The sequence below is a fragment of the Budorcas taxicolor genome, chromosome 4 (genome assembly GCF_023091745.1).
Source record: "Budorcas taxicolor isolate Tak-1 chromosome 4, Takin1.1, whole genome shotgun sequence".
Taxonomy (NCBI): Eukaryota; Metazoa; Chordata; class Mammalia; order Artiodactyla; family Bovidae; genus Budorcas; species Budorcas taxicolor.
The window spans coordinates 66,524,769-66,549,499 of NC_068913.1; the positions used below are offsets into that span (position 1 = coordinate 66,524,769).

The window sequence follows — 24,731 nt, forward strand, 5'->3', positions numbered from 1 at the left end:
ATCTATAAAGTAGGCATTATTATCCCCATTTTGCAGCTAAGGAAAAGCACATAGAAGTTCAACAGTAGCTATTAATTGATATAACTTAGAGTAACCCAGGTTTTCCTCACTCCACAGCCTAACAGTAAAGCTTAACTGCCTGCCTTGGAAAATAAACATCATTGACTTAAGTACAATCCTGTTTAACATGAACTTTTAGTCTTGATTTCCAGATCATAATCCAACTTCCAGGACCTAATCCAATTTCCTGATATTTACACTCAGATGTGTAACCCCTCAAGACTAAATTTATGCAGTACTTTGTTTCCTTTTTTTATCTTGACAGGTTTAAAGATATTTATAACTTCCCTCTTGGCTTTATACATATACTGTTTGTCATGTTTATCACTTTCAGGTGACTTGAAAGATGGTAAAAATAAGACAGGCAAGAAGGATCAATCTGACGTCGGAAATGATTCAAAGAAAACAGATGGTAAGAGCATAATTCCCATTACATTTTTCCATAAGACGTGCAATTTAATGCAAGCTTGTTAGAATTACACATAAAGTTGAAATTGTGGTTGTTAACATAGTCTTATGCCCCCAAAAAACATTCACTACATTTAAAGAGTACTATTATCCCTTTTTCAATAATTTATAAATTATTATTGTATCTCTTCTCTTCCACCATACTTTCTCCATTACAAATGCATTCTATACTCTTTCTTTTCCCACTTTCCATTTTTCATTTTAAACTTTTTGAAAAGTTGATTCTGGAATATAAGTCTTAATGAATTATTCAATATAAATGGGAAATGTGCCATGTTTTCAGTTTTTTTTAACCTTTAATGAGTTCCTGCTTTTGTGAAAAACATAAACAGAAATCTGTTCAGTGTTATCAGTATGTCAGGAGAACCACATACTGGAATGTGGGTAGCTGTAGAATAATAGTTTGGTCAGCAAGAGTATGTTTTAAAGGCAAGTTTTGAATTAGAATCCCAAACCAGCTAGAATGAACCTACATTGTAATGGGCTTCATGAGCACTGCTTTTGCTTTGCATAAATAGCATTCTAGTCTTTCTAAAATCTGAAAGTTCAACTTATATTACCGAATTACCCCTTTGGACTATTTGATTGAAAAAACTATTCTCACCTTTTATATAATCCTCCTGTTTCAGTTTTAACATGGACTCATTCCTAGTTATATATATACATGATATTAAACTAAAAATGAACATTTTAGGGAGTAATTTTTGTTAGGGTCCCAGGCGCTAGTGGTAAAGAATCTACTTGCCAATGCAGATTAGAGGTAAGAGACGTGGGTTCGCTCCCTGGGTTGGGAAGATCCCTTGGAGGAGGGCATGGCAATCCACTCCAGTATTCTTGCCTGGAAAATCCCATGGACAGAGGAGCCTGGTGGATTGCAGCACATGGGGTCACACAGAGTCAGACATGACTGAAGTGACTTAGCACACAGCACACAGACTCTTTGAACCATACCTCCCTGCAGACATTGTATTGGATGCTAAACTGTTCTTTGAATAGTTTAGTTATTCAAAGAAGAACAAATGCAGGGTAATCAGGTTGAGGAGTAAGAATTTTAAATACTCCTCCTCATATATCTGTTGAAAAGAATCCTCTTAAGCTTTTATCTCTAAGCCATTGTGATGTGCTCTCTTTACCCATATGCATGAAATCAGTTCTTTCCTTGAAGATCATTCGAATAGTTCACTCCAGGTGTCTTGTCACATAATATCTGGGGAACACACATGTCCAATTTTTTTGCCATATTGTTTATGCAAATGGAAGCCACTTGCTTAATACATACCCTCCTTGATTGATTGTGGTGACTAAGATGTGAATTACAGGGAGATAAAATAGAATTCCTAATGATAGCCTCTTAGCCAGATTCTGTTATAGGTAAAGTTTGTTCAAGTACCAGGCACCATTACACCAAGTCAAGGTAACACAAGCCAGAATATGTATAGTTGAGGAGAATAGTGTTAGTTATAAACCCAACACCTGTACACCTCCAGCCTGTATCCAGTGACTGACCCATCTGAATTCCTACAGCATAAAAAGCCTAGAATAAATCAATCCCCAGATCTTTAATGTGGAATCTTAAATTTTGTTGCATTTTTGTATTGTACTATAAATAACTGTTATGATGTATTCATGTGACCATTATAGTTTAAACTTTATTACCTTCATTAGGCCCCTTTACCTGTGTCCTTTTTAATTGAATTATCACCAGATGTTTTAAATAATTAAAACTTCTTTTTGGTGGGGAGAAATAATGAAATAGATATTTTGTTCTATTGTACAAAAAAGTATAAAGCTTGATTATTTAATGAACAGGATTCTTGAGCCCATAGGGCAGTGAACAGGAGGCAGTAAATAAATTAGGGACATTTTCTGATGTTTATACTTTTTCCTTCCATAACTTTAACCTTCACTGAATCCAGTAGGGTCTGGTGTGTCCCTATACTTGTAAGTTTGGACATGAACAACTGTGTATTTTAATTTCACTGATGGTCTAACATGACATCAGTAATTACCATTGCTTTGGTACCATCAGGAATTAGACCATTGTGCTTTAGTTACTTGTGCTATCTTATCCTAGCCCAATATCTCATCAGGAGTAAAGTTATTTCTTGGTGGCATGAAGTAGAAAAGAATTTGTTCAGCTTCATGTACCCCTTCTTTCATTAAAACTCTCTACTTTAGAAAAAATTTTATGTAATAAGCACAATATAATGGGATCAAATAAGAAACAATATAGAAAATTAAGGGCTTCTGTGGTTGCTCAGATGGTAAAGAATCTGCCTGCAATGTGTGAGACCTGGGTTCGATCCCTGGGTTAGGTAGATCCTCTGAAGGAGGGCATGGCAACCCACTGTAGTATTCTTGCCTGGAGAATCCCCATGAACAGAGGAGCCTGGTGGGCTACAGTCCATGGGGTCACAAAGAGTTGGACACGACTGAGCAACTAAGCACACATAGAAAATTAAAACACTTTGCATCTCTACTAGGGTGTTTTCAGTTCTCATTGGAAGATCTAACAGCATAGTGGTTAAGCTCCTGTGTTCCTGAGCCAGGTGTTTCGGTTTCAATCTTGCTGCTACCACTTCCCAGTGTTCTTAACTTTGAACAGTTAATATTATTTTATTTTAAAAATGAACTGCCAGCTGGATGGAAAAATTTGAGTTGCCTCTCCCTCTCTCTTTGTCCCCGGAATGCATGACCTGCCTACTCAGAATTTCTGAGTGAGGAGCTTTTCCAAGGATGCAGCCTTGAGAGAGTAAGGCAGTGTTGCGATCATCTACACTGAATACACGATTGAAACCCAGTTAAAGCTTCTGCATGAGCCTTTGAGATCCTCGCAGGCAGGTGCACAGAGCTACTTGTCTTAAAGTCTGCATGAGACAAGTCTTTTATGAGATTCCCCTGGAGAAGGAAATGGCAATCCACTCCAGTATTCTTGCCTGGAGAATTCTACGGACAGAGGAGCCTGGCTTCGATCCATGGGATCGAAGAGTCGGACATGACTGAGCGACTAATACAGAGTTATAATAGACTTCAGAATTTATTATCATTTTGAACCATAGGAATAATCACATAAAAATTTAATTTAGAGTGATACCTCAAAGTTTAGACACCTCATTTAATATATTGGAAATGTAGTTTGAGAGAAGTGTTAGTAAATGTAGCATTGCATTGTGCTTAGACCATGGATTTAGATCAGAAAGAACTAGGTTCCTGTGCCAACAATAGTGGTAGTCCTATTTGCACTTCTGTTGTTATCATCCATAAGAACGGTTATAAAGATTCTTCATAGGGGTTGGAAAGCAACTGGAACATTGCTGTCTATATGGTAAATGCTCAAAATATGTTAGTTTTCCTAAAAATGATATGTATATCAGTTAGATATATTGATTTTCAGAAACTATCTGGTGACAAACAGATACACCTTGAACATTTCTTTTTAATGGCTCTTACTACATCTGATGACCAAGGGGAGTCGATTTAACTATTTTTAATGCCCCTACCCTTAGTACAACCCCTGGGAACCAGCTCTAATTTTTGAAAGGGAGTATCCAAGCACTATTCAGTGCCCAGTGTGATCAAACCCACTCTGTTTAGAAGTTTCAATATTGTATATGTTCAGAAAGAAACCCAGTGGAAACTAGACCACAGTTGGTTATTCCCAAACTCCAGTGAGCGGTGGCAGATAGAGAGGGAAGGAGCATGTGCTGAAAGGGGTAAATTACATACGGGCATAATGAACACATTGCAATTGTAAATTATCTCTGTCAGGCTGCTGAAGTACTGTTTAATACCCTGCAGCACTAATTTTTCCAACTGACTTCAAAGAATGAATGCTCTTTGACAAATACCTTATTTATTCTTAGGGAGAAATGTACTAACATAAAAAGATCTAGACTTCTAAGCCAAGATTCTCTCAGGGCCTAAAGTTTTACATGATCATTGGAAGACTTGTAACATACTATGTGAATGAATTATTTTCGATGTGTTTTTAGTCATCTTTGAAACAGCATAGCTATAATTTTTATAGTTGCCCAGAAATATGAAGTTGCCCTTAACTTTACTCCACTGCACTAACAGAGATATAAGAGACAGCCACTGTTTGTGTCTCTCAAATGATTGATTATAATTAGGCCTTGCAAGGTTATTTATCAAGTCCCAGTGAGGCAGTACAGCAAGACTTTTTCCTTTACTGAATGTTCCAAGATGTAGAATGCTTAAAGATGTTGGTTCATGAAATTTTGGTCAGTTGTGAAGAGTTGACATCGGCTTCTCCAAAGAGGATGACCAAGAATTAGATTTAAATTCCACTTGAAACATTTTTTAATAAAGACAATGTATGTGGAAGAATGGTTTTCAAGAGATGAAGACATTAAGGCATATTGGATATCATGAAATGAAAACAGTATGTCTAAGAGACAAGAAGCAAATGAAGTGAGCCCTACAATTGCCTCAGTCAGTCAGTCAGTTCAGTCACTCAGTTGTGTCTGACTCTGCAACACCGTGAATCACAGCACACCAGGCCTCCCTGTTCATCACCAACTCCCAGACTTCACTCAGACTCACGTCCATCAAGTCAGTGATGCCTTCCAGCCATCTCATCCTCTGTCGTCCCCTTCTCCTCCTGCCTTCATCTTTCCCGGCTTCAGGGTCTTTTCAAATGAGTCAGCTCTTTGCATCAGGTGCCAAAGTATTGGAGTTTCAGTTTCAGCATCAGTCCTTTCAAAGAACACCCAGGACTGATCTCCTTTAGGATGGACTGGTTGGATCTCCTTGCAGTCCAAGGGACTCTCAAGAGTATTCTCCAACACCACAGTTCAAAAGCATCAATTCTTTGGCACTCAGCCTTCTTCACAGTCCAACTCTCACATCCATACATGACCACTGGAAAAATGATAGCCTTGACTAGACGGACCTTAGTTGGCAAAGTAATGTCTCTGCTTTTTAATATGCTGTCTAGGTTGGTCATAACTTTTCTTCCAAGGAGTAAACATCTTTTAATTTCATGGCTGCAATCACCATCCGCAGTGATTTTTGAGCCCCGCAAAATAAAGTCTGACACTGTTTCCACTGTTTCCCCATCTACTTGCCATGAAGTGATGGGACCAGATGCCATGATCTTAGTTTTCAGAATGTTGAGTTTTAAGCCAACTTTTTCACTCTCCACTTTCACTTTCATCAAGATGCTCTTTAGTTCTTCCTCACTTTCTGCCATAAAGGTGGTGTCATCTGCATATCTGAGGTTATTGATATTTCTCCCAGCGATCTTGATTCCAGCTTGTGCTTCTTCCAGTCCAGCGTTTCTCATGATGTACTCTGCATGTAAGTTAAGTAAGCAGGGTGACAATATACAGCCTTGACGTACTCCTTTTCCTATTTGGAACCAGTCTGTTGTTCCATGTCCAGTTCTAACTGTTGCTTCCTGACCTGCATATAGGTTTCTCAACAGGCAGGTCAGGTGGTCTGGTATTCCCATCTCTTGAAGAATTTTCCAGTTTATTGTGATCCACACAGTCAAAGGCTTTGGCATAGTCAATAATGCAGAAATAGATGTTTTACTGGAACTCTCTTACTTGTTCCATGATCCAGCAGATGTTGGCAATTTGATCTCTGGTTCCTCTGCCTTTTCTAAAACCAGCTTGAACATCTGGAAGTTCACGGTTCGCATATTACTGGAGCCTGGCTTGAAGAATTTTAAACATTACTTTACTAGCATGTGAGATGAGTGCAACTGTGTGATAGTTTGAGCATTTTTTGGCATTGTCTTTCTTTGGGATTGGAATGAAAACTGACCTTTTCCAGTCCTGTGGCCACTGCTGAGTTTTCCAAATTTGCTGGCATATTGAGAGCAGCACTTTCACAGCATCATCTTTCAGGATTTGAAATAGCTCAACAGGAATTCCATCACCTCCACTAGCTTTGTTCATAGTGATGCTTCCTAAGGCCCACTTGACTTCATGTTCCAGGATATCTGGCTCTAGGTGAGTGATCACACCATCGTGATTATCTTGGTCATGAAGATCTTTTTTATACAGTTCTCCTGTGTATTCTTGCCACCTCTTCTTAATATCTTCTACTTCTGTTAGGTCCATACTATTTCTGTCCTTTATTGAGCCTGTCTTTGCATGAAATGTTCCCTTGGTATCTCGAATTTTCTTGAAGAGATCTCTAGTCTTTCGCATTCTGTTGTTTTCCTCTGTTTCTTTGCATTGATCACTTGGGAAGGCTTTCTTATTTCTCCTTCCTATTCTTTGGAACTCTGCATTCAGATGCTTGTATCTTTCCTTTTCTCCTTTGCTTTTTGCTTCTCTTCTTTTCACAGCTATTTGTAAGGCCTCCTCAGACATCCATTTTGCTTTTTTGCATTTCTTTTCCATGGGGATGGTCTTGATCCCTGTCTCCTGTACAATGTCACAAACCTCCATCCATAGTTCATCAGGCACTGTGTCTATCAGATCTAGTCCCTTAAATCTATTTCTCACTTGGCTAAATGTTGCTTTAGTCTCACCTAACAAATCTTTTTTAAAAAATTATATATATATTTTAAATTTATTTTTAATTGAAGGATAATTGCTTTACAATGTTGTGTTGGTTTTTCTGCCATACATCTCTTAAAATTGAGATATAAGAGGATCAAAGTGTTTCCAAATAGCTGCATCCCAGAATGTGGGCTTTGTGAGTGTGTGTGTGTGTGTGTGTGTATAAAAACATATAGTATCCAACTAGCTAAAATTCACAATGTCTAACATCCAATCAAAAATTACTGGACATGCAAAGAAGCAAGAAAATACTGTCTATAATAAGAAGAAAATAACAACCAATTGAAACCAATCCAGAACTGAAAAAGATATTAGAATTAGTAGATGAGAACTTTAAAGTAGTTCTTACAACTGTTGCCCATATGTTTGAAAGATGAATGTAGACATGAAAGATATAAAGAAGATTAAATCAAATGTCTAGAGGTGAGAACTACAAGGTCTGATATGAAAAATATACTGGATGGTATTAACTAAATAACATTGGATGAGATTAATAAATACACCAGGTGTGATTAGACATTGTAGAAGAGTAGTGAGAACTAGCAATAGAAATTGTCTGAAATGAAACACAGAAAGCAAGCATAGCAATTGTAAAGAACCTCAGTGTGTTGTAAGGCACCTTCAAGCAGCCTAATGTATGTGTAATTGGTGTCCTAAAGTAAAGAGGAGAGAAAGGAGGAAAGAATATTTGATGAAGTCATGGCTAAAATTTTGCTGAATAATGAAAACTGTAAGTCCATTTGCTTAAGAATCACAATAAAACACAAGCACAAGGAATGTGAAGAAAATTATACCAAAAGCTTATCATAATCAAATTACTCCAAACCAGTAATGAATAGAAAAAATTTTAAAACAGCTGGAGAAAAGAAGATATATTGAAATGAACAAAGATAAGGATAACAGTAGGAATCTCATCAGAAACAATGTAAATGAGAAGATAGTAGAGTAACATCCTTAAAGGGCTAAGAGAAAAGTTTTGATCAAAAATTCTATACCCAGCAAAAATATCTTTCAGATACAAAAACTGAAAGAATTCATTTCTGGTAGACCTACACTACACGAAATGTTAAAGAATGGCAGAAGGATGGCTAATGCCAGATGGATCAAAGTATTGAGGAGCACTAAAAATGGTAACTAAATGGATAAAAATGCAATATTTTTTCTTATCATTTAGATATCTTGACTAAATAATTGACTATTTGAACAAAATATGTTTTGGGTTATAGTATATATAAAACAAATATATGACAAAAATAGCATAAAAATCTGGAGAAGAGTAATGTATATGCTATTGTAAAGTTCTGATATTGTACATGAAGTGATACAATATCATTTGAAAGTAGATTGAGATAAATTAAGAGCATTTACCATAAACTCTAAAACAATTACTAAAATAACAAAATAATGACATATAACAAAGGTCTGTCTAGTCAAGGCTATGGTTTTTCCAGTGGTCATGTATGCATGTGAGAGTTGGACTGTGAAGAAAGCTGAGCACTGAAGAACTGATGCTTTTGAGCTGTGGTGTTGGAGAAGACTCTTGAGAGTCCCTTGGACTGCAAGGAGATCCAACCATCCATTCTGAAGGAGATCAGCCCTGGGATTTCTTTGGAGGGAATGATGCTGAAGCTGAGACTCCAGTACTTTGGGCACCTCATGTGAAGAGTTGACTCACTGGAAAAGACTCTGATGCTGGGAGGGATTGGGGGCAGAACGAGAAGGGGACGACAGAGGATGAGATGGCTTGATGGCATCACCGACTCGATGGATGTGAGTCTGAGTGAACTCCGAGAGTTGGTGATGGACAGGGAGGCCTGGCGTGCTGTGATTCATGAGGTCGCAAAGAGTCAGACACGACTGAGCGACTGAATTGAACTGAACTAATAAACCAAAAGAGATAAAATAAAATCATAAGAATAACTAATCTAAAGAAGGTAGAAAAAAATGAGAACAAAGAATAGATGAGACAAATAGGAAACAAATAGCAAGACTATAGATTAACACTAAGCATTATGCTGTATATTCCCTCCAAATTTTGTTTTATTTAGTAAAATACCACAAACTTTGATATGTTGCATTTTTATTCACATTTCATTCAAAATATTTTCTAATTTTTACTTTTACTTCTTCATTGATCTAAGGACTATTTAGTAGTATATTATTTAGTTTCTGAGTATTTTCCAGAGGTAGGTAAAATTTAAGTTCTTTCTAAATTGATCCATAGATTCCATGCCATCCATCAAAATCCTAACAGGCTTTTGGGGTAGAAATTGACAAGCTCGTTTTAAAATTTGTATGTAAATGCAAAGTACTCAGAATAGGCAAAGCAGCTTGGGAAAAGAAGGAAAAAGTTGGAAGACTGAACAGGTAAACCTGCTTTCAAGACTTATAAATCTATAATAATCAAGGCAGTGTAGTATCGGCATCCAGATAGAGAAATCAGTCAATGGAAGAGACTAGAAGTTCCAGATCCACATGTATATGGATATCTTACTTTTGACATTGTCAGATAAATAAATTCCATATTGACAGTAAATGAAAGGTGGATTCTGCTATAGAAGACTTGTTGACACTGAAATGAACAGTTGTGCCCAATGTGTTGTTTTGATTATCATTTTACTATAAAATATATCCTTCATGTACACGGGAATGCTCACATCTACTGGCCAGTCAGTGGTTTCTTTCTCCTGAAGGAAAAGCTACTTAGGAGGTCAGTTCATACCAGAAAGTTGCCTGGTAAGCTGAGAATGTAGGGGTATAGGGAAAGTTAGTTGATTCATTGTAACTTGAAAGAAGAATGTCTTGAAACTTCTGTCTCTACCTTTGGGATGGGTGTGCCAAGAAAAGTAAATAGGGATGATCTTGTGTACCCTAGATCCTGACAGTGCAAGAGGAGGCCTCCATGGCACCCATTTTACAGCTAGTCTCCTTTTGGATCTCACATTCAGTATCAGATATGTTGATATTTGGGATAGATTCACACTGTTAATTTTCAGTCTTTGCTTGCTTGGACCTTGATCTTGATGAAAGTTCTTTGTTTTTAAGGCAGAGATCCTCATACTTGTTTTTCTTATTTTCTTTTCCTATCATATAAGCCTAACATATTATCATAAACTCTGCATACTCCCCAAAGCATGCCCATATCATGAACCTTGGGGGGTAAAATGATGATGATGATGAACAGTTCTGGGAACACTAGCTGGTACCCTGTTGTTTTCTGTCATATGCAAGATGGTGCTACCATAACAATAACTTTGAATCCTTTCTAATTTACTTTAAAAATTAAACCTGTGAGACTGTCGTGCTAAACTGGTTTTAACAATGAATAATTTACAATACGCTTCACCACTGATCATGCTGCTACAGTCAATACTACTGCGAGGTAGTTTCTACAAATAGTTAATCCGATCCTTTGGGTTTTTTTACTTCTTCCTTCTCAGGGGATAACATTTGTTAGTTTCATTGTACCTGCATGGATTGACAAAAGTAGGTCTATTTCTTTCTTTTTTTTTTTCTAGTTTCCTTTTTTTTTCTTTTTAATTTCTTTAATATTTTTAATTTTTATTTATTTTTAATTTATTTTTTAATTTATCCTTTATCCTAAAGGATACTTGCTTTACAGAATGTGTTGTTTACTGTCAAATCTCAACATAAATCAGCCATAGGTATACATATATCCCCTCCCTTTGAACCTCCCTTCCACCTCCCTCCCTATCCCAGCCCTCTAGATTGATTGATACAGAACCCCTGTTTGAGTTTCCTGAGCCATACAGCAAATTCCCATCTATTTTATGTATCGTAATGTAAGTTTCCATGTTCAGTTCAATTCAGTTCAGTCGCTCAGTCATGTCCGACTCTGCGACCCCATGAATCACAGCACGCCAGCCCTCCCTGTCCATCACCAACTCCTGGAGTTTACCCAAACTCATATGCATCAAGTTGGTGATGCCATCCAGCCATCTCATGCTCTGTCGTCCCCTTCTCCTCCTGCTCCAAATCCCTCCCAGCATCAGGGTCTTTTCCAATGAGTCAACTCTTTGCATGAGGTGGCCAAAGTACTGAAGTTTCAACTTCAGCATCAGTCCTTCCAAAGAACCCCCAGAACTGATCTCCTTTAGGATGGACTTGTTGGATCTCCTTGCAGTCCAAGAGTATTCTCCAACACCACAGTTCAAAAGCATCAGTTCTTCAGTGCTCAGCTTTCTTCACAGTCCATCTCTCACATCCATACATGACCACTGGAAAAATGATAGCCTTGACTAGATGGACCTTTGTTGACAAAGTAATGTCTCTGCTTTTGAATATGCTATCTAGGTTGGTCATAACGTTTCTTCCAAAGAGTAAGCGTCTTTTAATTTCATGGCTACAATCACCATCTGCAGTGATTTTCGAGCCCCCCAAAATAAAGTCTGACACTGTTTCCACTGTTTCCCTATCTATTGCCCATGAAGTGATGGGACAAGATGCCATGGTCTTAGTTTTCTGAATGTTGAGCTTTAAGCCAACTTTTTCACTCTCTCACTTTCATCGAGAGACTTTTTAGTTCCTCTTCACTTTCTGCCATAAGGGTGGTGTCATCTGCATATCCGAGGTTATTGATATTTCTCCCGGCAATCTTGATTCCAGCTTGTGCTTCCTCCAGCCCAGCATTTCTCATGATGTACTCTGCATAGAAATTAAATAAGCAAGGTGACAATATACAGCCTTGACATACTCCTCTTCCTATTTGGAACCAGTCTGTTGTTCCATGTCCAGTTCTAACTGTTGCTTCCTGACCTGCATATAGGTTTCTCAAGAGGCAGGTCAAATAGTCTGGTATTCCCATCTTTTTCAGAATTTTCCCCAGTGTATTGTGATCCACACAGTCAAAGGCTTTGGCACAGTCAATAAAGCAGAAATAGATGTTTTTCTGGAACTCTCTTGCTTTTTTGATGATCCAGTGAATGTTAGGAATCTGATCTCTGGTTCCTCTGCCTTTTCTGAAACCAGCTTGAACATCTGGAAGTTCACGGTTCACGTATTGCTGAAGCCTAGCTTGGAGAATTTTGAGCGTTACTTTACTAGTGTGTGAGATGAGTGCAATTGTGCGGTAGTTTGAGCATTCTTTGACATGGCCTTTACTCTTTCCATAACCCCTCTCCCCATATACGTAAGTCTGTTCCTTATGTCTGTTTCTCCATTGCTGCCCTGTAAATATATTCTTCAGTACCATTTTTCTAGGTTCTGTATAGGTACATTAGAATACAATATTTATCTTTCTCTTTCTGACTCACTTACTCTCTATAATAAGTTCTAGGTTCATTCACCTCATCAGAACTGACTCATATGCATTCCTTTTTATAGCTGAGTAATATTCCATGTGTATGTGTACCACAACTTCTTTATCCACTCATCTATCGATGGACAGCTAGGTTGCTTCCATGTTCTAGCTATTGTAACTAGTGCTGCCATGAACAGTGGGATACATGTGTCTTTTTCAATTTGATTTCCTCAGGGTATATGCCTAGGAATGAGATTGCTGGGTCATATGGTGGTGTTATTCTTGTTTTTTAAGGAATCTCCATACTGTCTTCCATAGTGGCTGTATCAATTTACATTCCCACCAACAGTGCAAGAGTGTTTGCTTTTCTCCACACCCTGTCCAGCATTTATTGTTTGTAGACTTTTTGATGATGGTCGTTCTGACCAGTGTGAGGTGATATCTCATTGTAGTTTTGATTTGCATTTCTCTAATAATGAGCAATGTTGAGCATCTTTTCATGTGTTTGTTAGCCATCTGTATGTCTTCTTTGGAGAAATGTCTGTTTAGGTCTTTTTCCCACTTTTTGATTGGGTTGTTTGTTTTTATGGCATTGAGTTGTATGAGCTCCTTGTATATTTTGGAAATTAATCCTTTGTCAGTTGTTTCATTTGCGATTATTTTCTCCCATTCTGAGGGTTGTCTTTTCACCTTGCTTATAGTTTCCTTTACTGTGCAAAAGCTTCTAAGTTTAATCAGGTTCCCCTTGTTTACTTTTGTTTTTATTTCCATTGTTCTAGGAGGTGAGTCATAGAGAATCTTTCTTTGAATTATGTCATCGAGTGTTTTGCCTGTGTTTTCCTCTAAGAGTATTATAGTTTCTGGTCTTACATTCAGGTCTTTAATCCATTTTGAGTTTATCTTTGTGTATGGTGTTAGGAAGTGTTCTAATTTCATTCTTTTACACGTAGCTGTCCAGTTTTCCCAGCACCATTTATTGAAGAGGCTGTCTTTGCCCCACTGTGTATTCTTGCCTCCTTTGTCAAAAATAAGGTACCCATAGGTGCATGGATTTATTTCTGTGCTTTCTGTCTTGTTCCATTGGTCTATATTTCTGTTTTTGTGCCAGTACCATAGTGTCTTGATGACTGTAGCTTTGTAGTATAATCTGAAGTCAAGAAGGTTGATTCCTCCAGCTCTGTTCTTCTTTCTCAAGACTGCTTTGGCTATTTGGGGTCTTTTGTGTTTCCATATGAATTATGAAATTTTTTATTCTCAGTTCAGTTCAGTTCAGTCATTCAGTTGTGTTCGACTCTTTGCGACCCCATGAATTGCAGCATGCCAGGGCTCCCTGTCCATCACTAACTACCGGAGTTTACTCAAACTCACATCCATCGAGTCAGTGATGCCATCCAGCCATCTCATCCTCTGTCGTCCCATTCTCCTCCTGCCCCCAGTCCCTCCCAGCATCAGTCTTTTCCAATGAGTCAACTCTTTGCATGAGGTGGCCAAAGTACTGGAGCTTCAGCCTTAGCATCATTCCTTCCAAAGAATACCCAGTTCTGTGAAAAATGCCATTGGTAATTTGGTAGTATAGTCATTTTCACAATATTGATTCTTCTTACCCAGGAACATGGAATATCTCTCTATCTGTTTATGTCATCTTTGATTTCTTTCATCAGTGTCTTATAATTTTCTGCATATAGTTCTTTTGTCTCTTTAGGTAAGTTTATTCCTAGATATTTAATTCTTTTTGTTGCTGTGGTGAATGGGATTGATTCTTTAATTTCTTTTTCTGATTTTTCTGTTAGTATATAGAAATGCAAGTGATTTCTGTGTATTATTTTTGTATCCTGCTACTTTGCTAAATTCACTGATTAGCTCTAGTAATTTTCTGATACTATCTTTAAGGTTTTCTATGTACAGTATCATGTACAAACAGTGCAAACAGTGCAAACAGTGACAGCTTTATTTCTTCTTTTCTGATCTGGATTCCTTTTATTTCTGTTTCTTCTCTGATTACTGTAGCTAGGACTTCCAGATCTATGTTGCATAACAGTGGTGAAAGTGGACACCATTGTCTTCTTGATCTTAGGGGGAATGCTTTCAGTTTTTCACCATTGAGAATAATGTTTGCTGTAGACTGATCATATATGGCCTTTACTATGTTGAGGTAAGTTTCCTCTGTGCCCATTTTTTGAAGAGTTTTAATCAAAAATGGGTGCTAAACTTTGTCAAAGGCTTTTTCTGCATCTATTATCATATGGTTTTTATCTTTCAATTTGTTAATATGGTGTATCACATTGATTGATTTGCATACATTGAAGAATCCTTGCATCCCTGGAATAAACCCAACTTGGTCATGGTGTATGAGCTTTTTGATGTGTTGCTGAATTCTGTTTGCTTTCTTTTGTTGAGGATTTTTGCATCTATGTTCATCAGTGATAATTGGCCTGTAGTTTTCTTTTTTGTGTGTTGTTTTTGTCTGCTTTTGGTATCAGGGTGATGGTGGCCTCATAGAATGAGTTTGGAAGTGTTCCTTCCTCTGAAATTTTTTGAAAGAGTTTTAGAAGGATAGGCATAAGCTGTTCTCTAAATTTGGATAGAATTCTCCTGTGAAGCCATCTGTTCCTGGGCTTTTGTTTTTTGGGAGATTTTTGATCACAGCCTCAATTTCAGTGCGTGTAACTGGGTTGTTAATAATTTCTATTTCTACCTGGTTCAGTCTTGGAAGATTGGACTTTTCTAAGAATCTGTCCATCTCTTCCAGGTTATCTATTTTATTGCCATATAGTTGTTCATAATAGTCTCTTATAATCCTGTGTGTTTCTGCATTGTCTGTTGTAATCTCTCCTTTTTCATTTCTAATTTTGTTGATTTGATTCTTCTCTCTTTTTTCCTTGATGAGGCTGGCGAAAGGTTTGTCAATTTTGTTTATCTTCTCAAAGAACCAGCTTTTAGTTTTATTAATCTTTGCTATTGTTTCTTTCATTAATTTTTCAATTATTTCTGCTCCTATCTTTATGATTTCTTTCCTTCTACTAATTTTTTGTTGTTGTTCTTTTTCCAGTAGGTTTAGCTGTAAAGTTAGGTTGTCTATTCAATGTTATTCCTATTTCTTGAGGGTAGGATTCTATTGCTATAAACTTCTTTCTTAGAACTGCTTTTGCTGCATCCTACAGGTTTTGAGTTGTCATGTTTTCATTGTCATTTGTTTCTAGAAATTTTTTGATTTCCCTTTAATTTCTTCAGTAACCTGTTGGCTATTTAGAAATATGTTGTTTAGTCTCCATGTGTTTATGTTTCTTACAGAGTTTTTCTTGTAATTGATATCTACTCTCATAGTGTTGTGGTTGGAGAAGATGCTTGATATGATTTCAGTTTTCTCAAATTTACTGAGGTTTGATTTGTGACCCAAGATGTGGTCTATCCTGGAGAATGTTCCACGTTTACTTGAGAAGAAGTTGTATTCTTCTGCATTTGGATGGAATGTCCTGAAGATATCAGTGAAATCAATCTCAGCTAATGTATCATTTAAGACTTGTGTTTCCTTACTAATTTTCTGTTTTGATGATCTGTCCTTTGGTGTGAGTGGGGTGTTAAGGTCTCCTACTATTTTTGTGTTACTGTCAATTTCTCCTTTTATGTTTGTTAGTATTCGTTTTATATATTGAGGTGCTCCTATGTTGGGTGCATAGATATGTACAATTGTTATGTCTTCCTCTTGGATTGATCCCTTGAGCACTATGTAATGTCCTTCCTTATCTCTTATAATCTTTATTTTAAGGTCTATTTTGTCTAATATGAGGATTGCTACTCCAGCTTTCTTTTGCTTCCCAATTGCATGGAATATATTTTTCCATCCTTTCACTTTCAGTCTATATGTGTCTTTAGGTCTGAAGTGGGTTTCTTATAGACAGCATATATGTGTGTGTTGTTTTTGTATCCATTCAGCCAGTCTGTCTCTTTTGGTTGGAGCATTTAACCCATTTACATTTAAAGTAATTATTGATATATATGTTCCTATTGCCATTTTCTTAATTGTTTGGGGTTGATTTTGTAGATCTTTTTCCTTCTTTTGTATTTCTTGACTATATAAGTCCCTTTAACATTTGTTGTAAAGCTGGTTTGGTGGTACTGAATTCTCTTAACTTTTGCTTGTCTGAAAAGCTTTTTATTTCTCCATCAATTTTGAATGAGATCCTTGCCAGGTACAGTAATCTTGGTTGTAGATTTTCCCCTTTCAGTACTTTAAATATATCCTGCCATTCCCTTCTGGCCTGCAGAGTTTCTGCTGAAAGATCAGCTGTTAAGCATATGGGGTTTCTCTTGTATGTTGCTTGTTTCTTCTCGCTTGCTGCTTTTAATATTCTTTCTTTGTGTTTAGTCTTTGTTAGTTTGATTAGTATGTGTCTTGGCATGTTTCTCCTTGGGTTTATCCTGTAGGGACTCTTCATGCCTTTTGGACTTGATTATTTCCTTTTCCATGTTGGGGAAATTTTCAACTATAATCTCTTCAAAAATTTTTTCATACCCTTTCTTTTTATTCGAATGTTGGTGTGTTTGATACTGTCCCAGAGGTCTCTGAGAGTATTCTCAGTTCTTTTCATTCTTTTTACTTTATTCTGCTCTTCAGAAGTTATTTCCACCATTTTATCTTCCAGCTCACTGACTTGTTCTTCTGTTTCAGATATTCTGCTATTGATTCCTTCCAGAGTATTTTTAATTTCAGTAATCATGTTGGTCTCTGTGTGTTTATCCTTAATTTTTCTAGGTCTTTGTTAATTGATTCTTGCATTTTCACCACTTTGTTTTCAAGGTTTTTGATGACCTTTACTATCATTATTCTGAATTCTTTTTCAGGTAGTTTGCCTATTTCCTCTTTATTTATTTGGACTTCTGTGTTTCTAATTTGTTCCTTCATTTGTATAGTATTTCTCTGCATTTTCATTATTTTTTCTTAACTTACTGTGTTTGAGGTCTCCTTTTCCCAGGCTTCAAGGTTGAATTCTTTCTTCCTTTTAGTTTCTTCCCTCCTAAGGTTGGTGTAAGTGGTTGGTGTAAGCTGTAGGGTGAGATTTGTGCTGAGTTTTAATTTGTTTGTTTTTCCTCTGATGGGCAAGGCTGAGTGAGGTGGTAATCCTGTCTGCTGATGATTGGGTTTGTATTTTGTTTGTTTTGAAACCAAGCCATGCCTGCGGGGCAACCCAGGATGGGCGGGTCATGGTGGAGAGGCCTGACAGAATGTGGTCCACTGGAGAAGGGAATGGCAAGCCACTTCAGTATTCTTGCCTTGAGAACCCCATGAACAGTATGAAAAGGCAAAATGATAGAAATACCAAGAGGAACTCCCCAGGTCATTAGGTGCCCAATATGCTACTGGAGATCAGTGGAGAAATAACTCCAGAAAGAATGAAGGGATGGAGCCAAAGCAAAAACAACACCCAGTTGTGGATGTGACTGGTGATAGAAGCAAGATCCGATGCTGTGAAGAGCAATATTGCATAGGAACCTGGAATGTCAGGTCCATGAATCAAGGCAAATTGGAAGTGGTCAAACAAGAGATGGCAAGGGTGAACATCGACATTCTAGGAATCAGCAAACTAAAATGGACTGGAATGAGTTAATTTAACTCAGATGACCATATATGTACTACTGCAGGCAGGAATCCCTTAGAAGAAATGGAGTAGCCATCATGGTCAACAAAAGAGTCCAAAATGCAGTACTCGGATGCAATCTCAAAAGCGACAGAATGATCTCTGTTCATCTCCAAGGCAAACCATTGGATATCACAGTTATCCAAGTCTATGCCCCAACCAGTAACGCTGAAGAAACTGAAGTTGATGGTTTTATGAAGACCTACAAGACCTTTTAGAACTAACATCCCCCAAAAGATGTCCTCTTCATTATAGGGGACTGGAATGCAAAAGTAGGAAGTCAAGAAACACCTGGAGTAACAGGCAAATTTGGCCTTGGAATGCAGAATGAAGCAGGGCAAAGACTAATAGAGTTTTGCCAAGAAAATGCACTGGTCATAGCAAACACCCTTTTCCAACAACACAAGAGAAGACTCTACACATGGACATCACCAGATGGTCAACACCGAAATCAGATTGATTATATTCTTTGCAGCCAAAGATGGAGAAGCTCGATACAGTCAACAAAAACAAGACCAGGAGCTGACTGTGGCTCAGATCATGAACTCCTTATTGCCAAATTCGGGCTCAAATTGAAGAAAGTAGGGAAAACCACTAGACCATTCAGGTATGACCTAAATCAAATCCCTTATGACTATACAGTGGAAGTGAGAAATAGATTTAAGGGCCTAGATCTGATAGATAGAGTGCCTGATGAACTATGGATGGAGGTTCATGACATTGTATAGGAGACAGGGATCAAGACCATCCCCATGGAAAAGAAATGCAAAAAAGCAAAATGGCTGTCTGGGGAGGCCTTACAAATAGCTGTGAAAAGAAGAGAGGTGAAAAGCAAAGGAGAAAAGGAAAGATATACCCATCTGAATGCAGAGTTCCAAAGAATAGCAAGAAGAGATAAGGAAAGAACAGAATGGGAAAGACTAGAGATCTCTTCAAGAAAATTCGAGATACCAAGGGAACATTTCATGGAAAGATGGTCTCGATAAAGGACAGAAATGGTATGGACCTAACAGAAGCAGAAGATGTTAAGAAGAGGTGGCAAGAATACATGGAAGAACTGTACAAAAAAGATCTTCACAACCCAGATAATCATGATGATGTGATCACTAATCTAGAGCCAGACATCCTGGAATGTGAAGTCAAGTGGGCCTTAGAAAGCATGACTATGAAGAAAGCTAGTGGAGGTGATGGAATTCCAGTTGAACTGTTTCAAATCCTGAAAGATGATGCTGTGAAAGTGCTGCACTCAATATGCCAGCAAATTTGGAAAACTCAGCAGTGGCCACAGGACTGGAAAAGGACAGTTTTCATTCCAATTCCAAAGAAAGGCAATGCAAAAGAATGCTCAAACTACTACACAATTGCACTCATCTCACATGCTAGTAAAGTAATGCTCAAAATTCTCCAAGCCAGGCTTCAGCAATACGTGAACCGTGAACTCCCTGATGTTCAAGCTGGTTTTAGAAAAGGCAGAGGAACCAGAGATCAAATTGCCAGCATCCACAGGATCATGAGAAAAGCAAGAGAGTTCCAGAAAAATATCTATTTCTGCTTTATTGACTATGCCAAAGCCTTTGACTGTGTGGATCACAATAAACTATGGAAAATTCTTCAAGAGATGGGAATACCAGACCACCTGACCTGCCTGTTGAGAAACCTATATGCAGGTCAGGAAGCAACAGTTAGAACTGGACATGGAACAACAGACTGGTTCCAAATAGGAAAAGGAGTACATCAAGGCTGTATATTGTCATCCTGCTTATTTAACTTCTATGCAGAGTACATCATGAGAAACGCTGGACTGGAAGAGACACAAGCTGGAGTCAAGATTTGCGAGAGAAATATCAATAACCTCAGATATGCAAGGGGCTTCCCTGGTGGCTCAGAGGTTAAAGCGACAGCCTCCAATGTCAGAGACCTGGGTTCGATCCTGGGTTGGGAAGATCTCCTGGAGAAGGAAATGGCAATCCACTCCAGTATTCTTGCCTGGAGAATCCCACAGATGAGAAGCCTAGTTGGTTATAGTCCACGGGGTCGCAAGGAGTCGGACACGACTGAGCGACTTCACCTTCACCTTCAGATATGCAGATGACACCACCCTTATGGCAGAAAGTGAAGAGGAGCTAAAAAGCCTCTTGATGAAAGTGAAAGAGCAGAGCGAAAACGTTGGCTTAAAGCTCAACATATAGAAAACGAAGATCATGGCATCTGGTCCCATCACTTCATGGGCAATAGATGGGGAAACAGTTGAAACAGTGTCAGACTATTTTTTTGGGCTCCAAAATCACTGCAGATAGTGACTGTAGCCATGAAATTAAAAGACGCCTGCTCCTTGGAAGAAAAGTTATGACCAATCTAGATAGTATATTCAAAAGCAGAGACATTACTTTGCCGACTAAGGTCCGTCTAGTCAAGGCTATGGTTTTTCCTGTGGTCATGTATGGATGTGAGAGTTGGACTGTGAAGAAGGCTGAGTGCCGAAGAATTGATGCTTTTGAGCTGTGGTGTTGGAGCAGACTCTTGAGAGTCCCTTGGACTGCAAGGAGACCCAACCAGTCCATTCTGAAGGAGATCAGCCCTGGGATTTCTTTGGAAGGAATGATGCTAAAGCTGAAACTCCAGTACTTTGGCCACCTCATGCGAAGAGTTGACTCACTGGAAAAGACTCTGATGCTGGCAGGGATTGGAGGCAGGAGGAGAAGGGGACGACCGAGGATGAGATGGCTGGATGGCATCACGGACTCAATGGACGTGAGTCTGAGTGAACTCCGGGAGATGGTGATGGACAGGGAGGCCTGGCATGCTGCAATTAATGGGGTCGCAAAGAGTCAGACACGACTGAGCGACTGAACTGAACTGAACTTGTTGTTTAGATGAGGCATTCTGCACAGTGTGCTACTTGTGGTTGGGTGACGCCAGGTCTTGTATTCAAGTGGCTTCCTTTGTGTGAGTTCTCACTATTTGGTACTCCCTAGGGTTAGTTCTCTGGTAGTCTAGAGTCTTGGAGTCAGTGCTCCAACTCCAAAAACTCAGGGCTTGATCCTGAGTTTTGCGTGGGTCTATGTATTCTTTGAAAGTGAAAGTGAGGTAGCTCAGTCATGTCCGACTCTTTGCAACCTCGTGGACTGTAGCCTACCAGGCTCCTCTCTCCATGGTATTCTCCAGGCAAGAATACTGGAGTGGGTTGCCATTTCCTTCTTAGGTCCCCTAGTGGCTCAGACAGTAAAGCGTCTGTCTATCAATGTGGGAGACCTGGGTTTGATTCCTGGGTCGGTAAGATTCCCTGGAGAAGGAAATGACAACCCACTCCAGTACTCTCGCCTAGAAAATCCTATGGACGGAGGAGCCTGGTGCAGGCTACTGTCCATGGAGTCACAAGGAGTCGGACACGACTGAGCGATTTCACTTCACTTCCATAATCTTTTCCACTGGTCAGTTACTCCCGTCCACTCTCAGCTGTTGTTCTGCATGCACTTCTGTGTCTGAAGGTGTATTGCTGTTGTATCCAAGATGTACTCCATGTCCACCTACTCCTCTGCCGTCTTGTCCTCTCCTCTGTTTCTTTAAAGAAGGAATTTCCTTACACATGAGAGTCTGCTGCTGCTGCTAAGTTGCCTCAGTCGTGTCCGACTCTGTGCGACCCCATCGATGGCAGCCCACCAGGCTCCCCTGTCCCTGGGATTCTCCAGGCAAGAACACTGGAGTGGGTTGCCATTTCCTTCTCCAATGCATGAAAGTGAAAAGTGAAAGTGTAGTCACTCAGTCGTGTCTGACTCTTAGCGACCCCATGGACTGTAGCCTACCAGGCTCCTCCGTCCATGGGATTTTCCAGGCAAGAGAACTGGAGTGGGGTGCCATTGCCTTCTCCAACATGAGAATCTAGGATCCTTATTTTCCATCAGTTTACAGGACCAAGCATCTGGAGTGCCCTTGGTCCCAACTAAGAGAAATCATCATAACAACACATGTTCTGATTCATATCCTATTTCCTTTAGCCATTTGTCCATGAAAACTCTTGTGACCCATTTACTTAATATATTTGTATGTATCAAGATGCAGAGCATCAACAGTAAGTAAATGCTGTGGTTTAGCAAGAAGAGGCATGAAATATGTGCTTTTTCAAAACATTTTATGCATTATTTTCTCAAGTTGTGTGATAACCCAAATGTCTTAACCCTCTACTACAATTTCCTGTCAAAGGAAAACAACAAAAAGTTGGTAAATGAAAGAGAGAATTTCAACATTATTTTTAGATGCTTATTATTTTTATGCATCTAGATAAGATACCCTAATTAGATCCTGAAAGGTTTTGTTACTTACAATTTTTCACTGATAAACTTCAGTGCCAGTTTCTAATTAATTTTAGAAACCTTGCTATAGGTTGACCCAAGAATAAGAGTTTTGTGAGTGAAGTGATGCCAAAACCTAGTATAATTTTTTTGGATGGATCTGGGGGGAAACTACTAACAAATCCATTGTATGTGAGTTGCAAGTGGTCAAATGGGGTGAAATTTTAAAAAATCTCTTTGTTCCTTTTTACTGAGGATGATACACTTGAAAGCATGGGAGTATAACACCTGTGACATCCACATGGCTCTAGCATAGATGAGTCACAGTGAATCAGAACAGTTAGCTCTTTTGGTTATAAGCATCCATTTCAAATCAATGTGTTTTTAATATAGTTTTAGGTTCAGTGAATGTGCTTTTTAAGGAGGATATATAATAGATATCCTCATGATGGATTATAAAGGAACAGTGACATTAAACTATTATTTACTCCTGTAAGTTTTGTGTTATTGAAATTCACATTTGTAGTATCAAACAGCAACTGAATTTGTGTGTATATATATACATATATACAATATACATATATGTGGATTGTGTATATGTATATAGTATGTGAATATATGTGTGTATGTCTATATGTATAATACAGTGGTAATTGGCACATTTACAATAATTAAATTGTGTTATAGTAAAGAAAACTTCTCAAGTCAATTCATGCTTTTTAGATAGCCTTTTAGATTCCAGTCTCTTACCAAATAACTACATAGTAGAAATGTCACATAAAAGTATATTATGTACTCTCTGTTAATGATGAAATTAATCTTTTTAAGCAACTTTTCCCTAGCAATTATTGGTATATAAGCTTTCATTGTTTCACTCTATCTTCTAGACATTTTGTTACACTCTTAATGTACCATTGAATTTTTCAAGGAACCTGATTTGACAGAGAAGATTACAATTTTGGAACTACTGGGGAAATGTGATTTGTCTTTTTTTTTTCTTTTATTGATGTTCAAGGTTAAAAATAACTTTTTAGTATTCATGAAATAAATATTTATCCTTTTTCCCCCTAGAAAAATTGTATTCTGTCAGATTCTTTGCAAGTGATTGGAGAAACACAAGCAATAATACATTTGTCAAAAGAAAGTCTATTAATATTATAAATTTAAAAAAAAATAAACAGCTGCTTTTGAAATATGTGCCAAAGCCAGGAGCTACCTATGTCTCCATAGTTAATGCCATTTTTTTTCCTAGACACCCACAAGCTAGAAGAGCTGTTAAAAATGCAACGTCAAGAGAGTATCAAAGCTTTCTCTTTGTGTTTATTCTTAGTGTTTTACACCAAAGGGCAGCCTGATGTCCAAGTGATGATAACTGTATTTCATAAGTATTAGTTATCTACCATATGTGCTATTTTTATTCTATAGCCTCGAGCCACAGTGAAAACATGAGAATAAATGTTTGTTTTTTTCCTTTCATTCATTTTGAATCTTTCTTTTTCCTGAACTACTAAAATAGGGAAAAACATGAAAAGTAGTCAGAATTATTTCAGGCCTAAAATCCCAGCCTCATTTAACTTTCTCTGAAGGACTTCCTTATTCTCTGGTTTCTTGTTGGCTTCAAAAATAGAAGATTCAAAAGCTGATCAGAAACAAAACTTGGGTGCAGACAACTCTGCCCTTCCCTGACCCAGAGGAGTGATATGAGCTGTTGATGCCTGACTTTTACTTACCTCTTAATGGGAGTCAGGTCCGGGAGCAGTTGGTGAGCTGAGTATTTGGTTTCCTTTAGTGTTGAAGTACTAGGTTCTTAATACAGAGAAGAATGGCAGTAAAATACCTTGGACAATATGGGACAGAAGAACAAGAGACAGTTATTCACGTAGTTAAAGTTTGGAAAGAACCATGCTATATAAAGGAAGAAAGAAAACAGCAAAGTAAAAGGATAAAAGTTAACATGATCATTATTTTCAGTGATAGCACAGATGCCAAGGATCAAAAGAAAAGGCAAAGAAAAGTCACAAAGGTTGAACTTAAGAACTATCCGTTGTACTTACTCTGTATATTTGGATCAAACAGGTAAATTTTAGGAAATGAGGAAATGATTCCTCAGGTAAGGTTTCAGGAAATTATATTCCTATAAATTTACTTTATCATCTGTTTATTCTCTCCATCCATCATCCATCCATTCATCTACTCATCTTAGGAGAGCTATAGCCTTGGTATTATATGCAGTAAAATTAATTTAGAATAATTCATTAGAATTATGTATACTATCATGTAAGAATTGAATCGCCAGTCTATGTCTGATGCAGGATACAGCATGCTTGGGGCTGGTGCATGGGGATGACCCACAGAGATGTTATGGGGAGGGAGGTGGGAGGGGGGTTCATGTTTGGGAACACATGTAAGAATAAAAAATAAAAATAAAAAAAAATAGAATTATTTAGAATAATCATATCCTCTATCATGTGGGGCAAGGAGA

At 38.1% G+C, this 24,731-nt stretch overlaps 1 protein-coding gene across 1 annotated transcript in view; it reads left to right on the plus strand.

The window, feature by feature from the left end:
- Positions 1 to 24,731, plus strand: part of PDE1C (phosphodiesterase 1C) — a 609,137-nt gene that overhangs the window by 553,844 nt on the left and 30,562 nt on the right. The window contains exon 17 of the mRNA XM_052638578.1: positions 395 to 472. Coding sequence (XP_052494538.1) covers positions 395 to 472 — 78 coding nt within the window. The remainder of the gene's footprint in view (positions 1 to 394; positions 473 to 24,731) is intronic.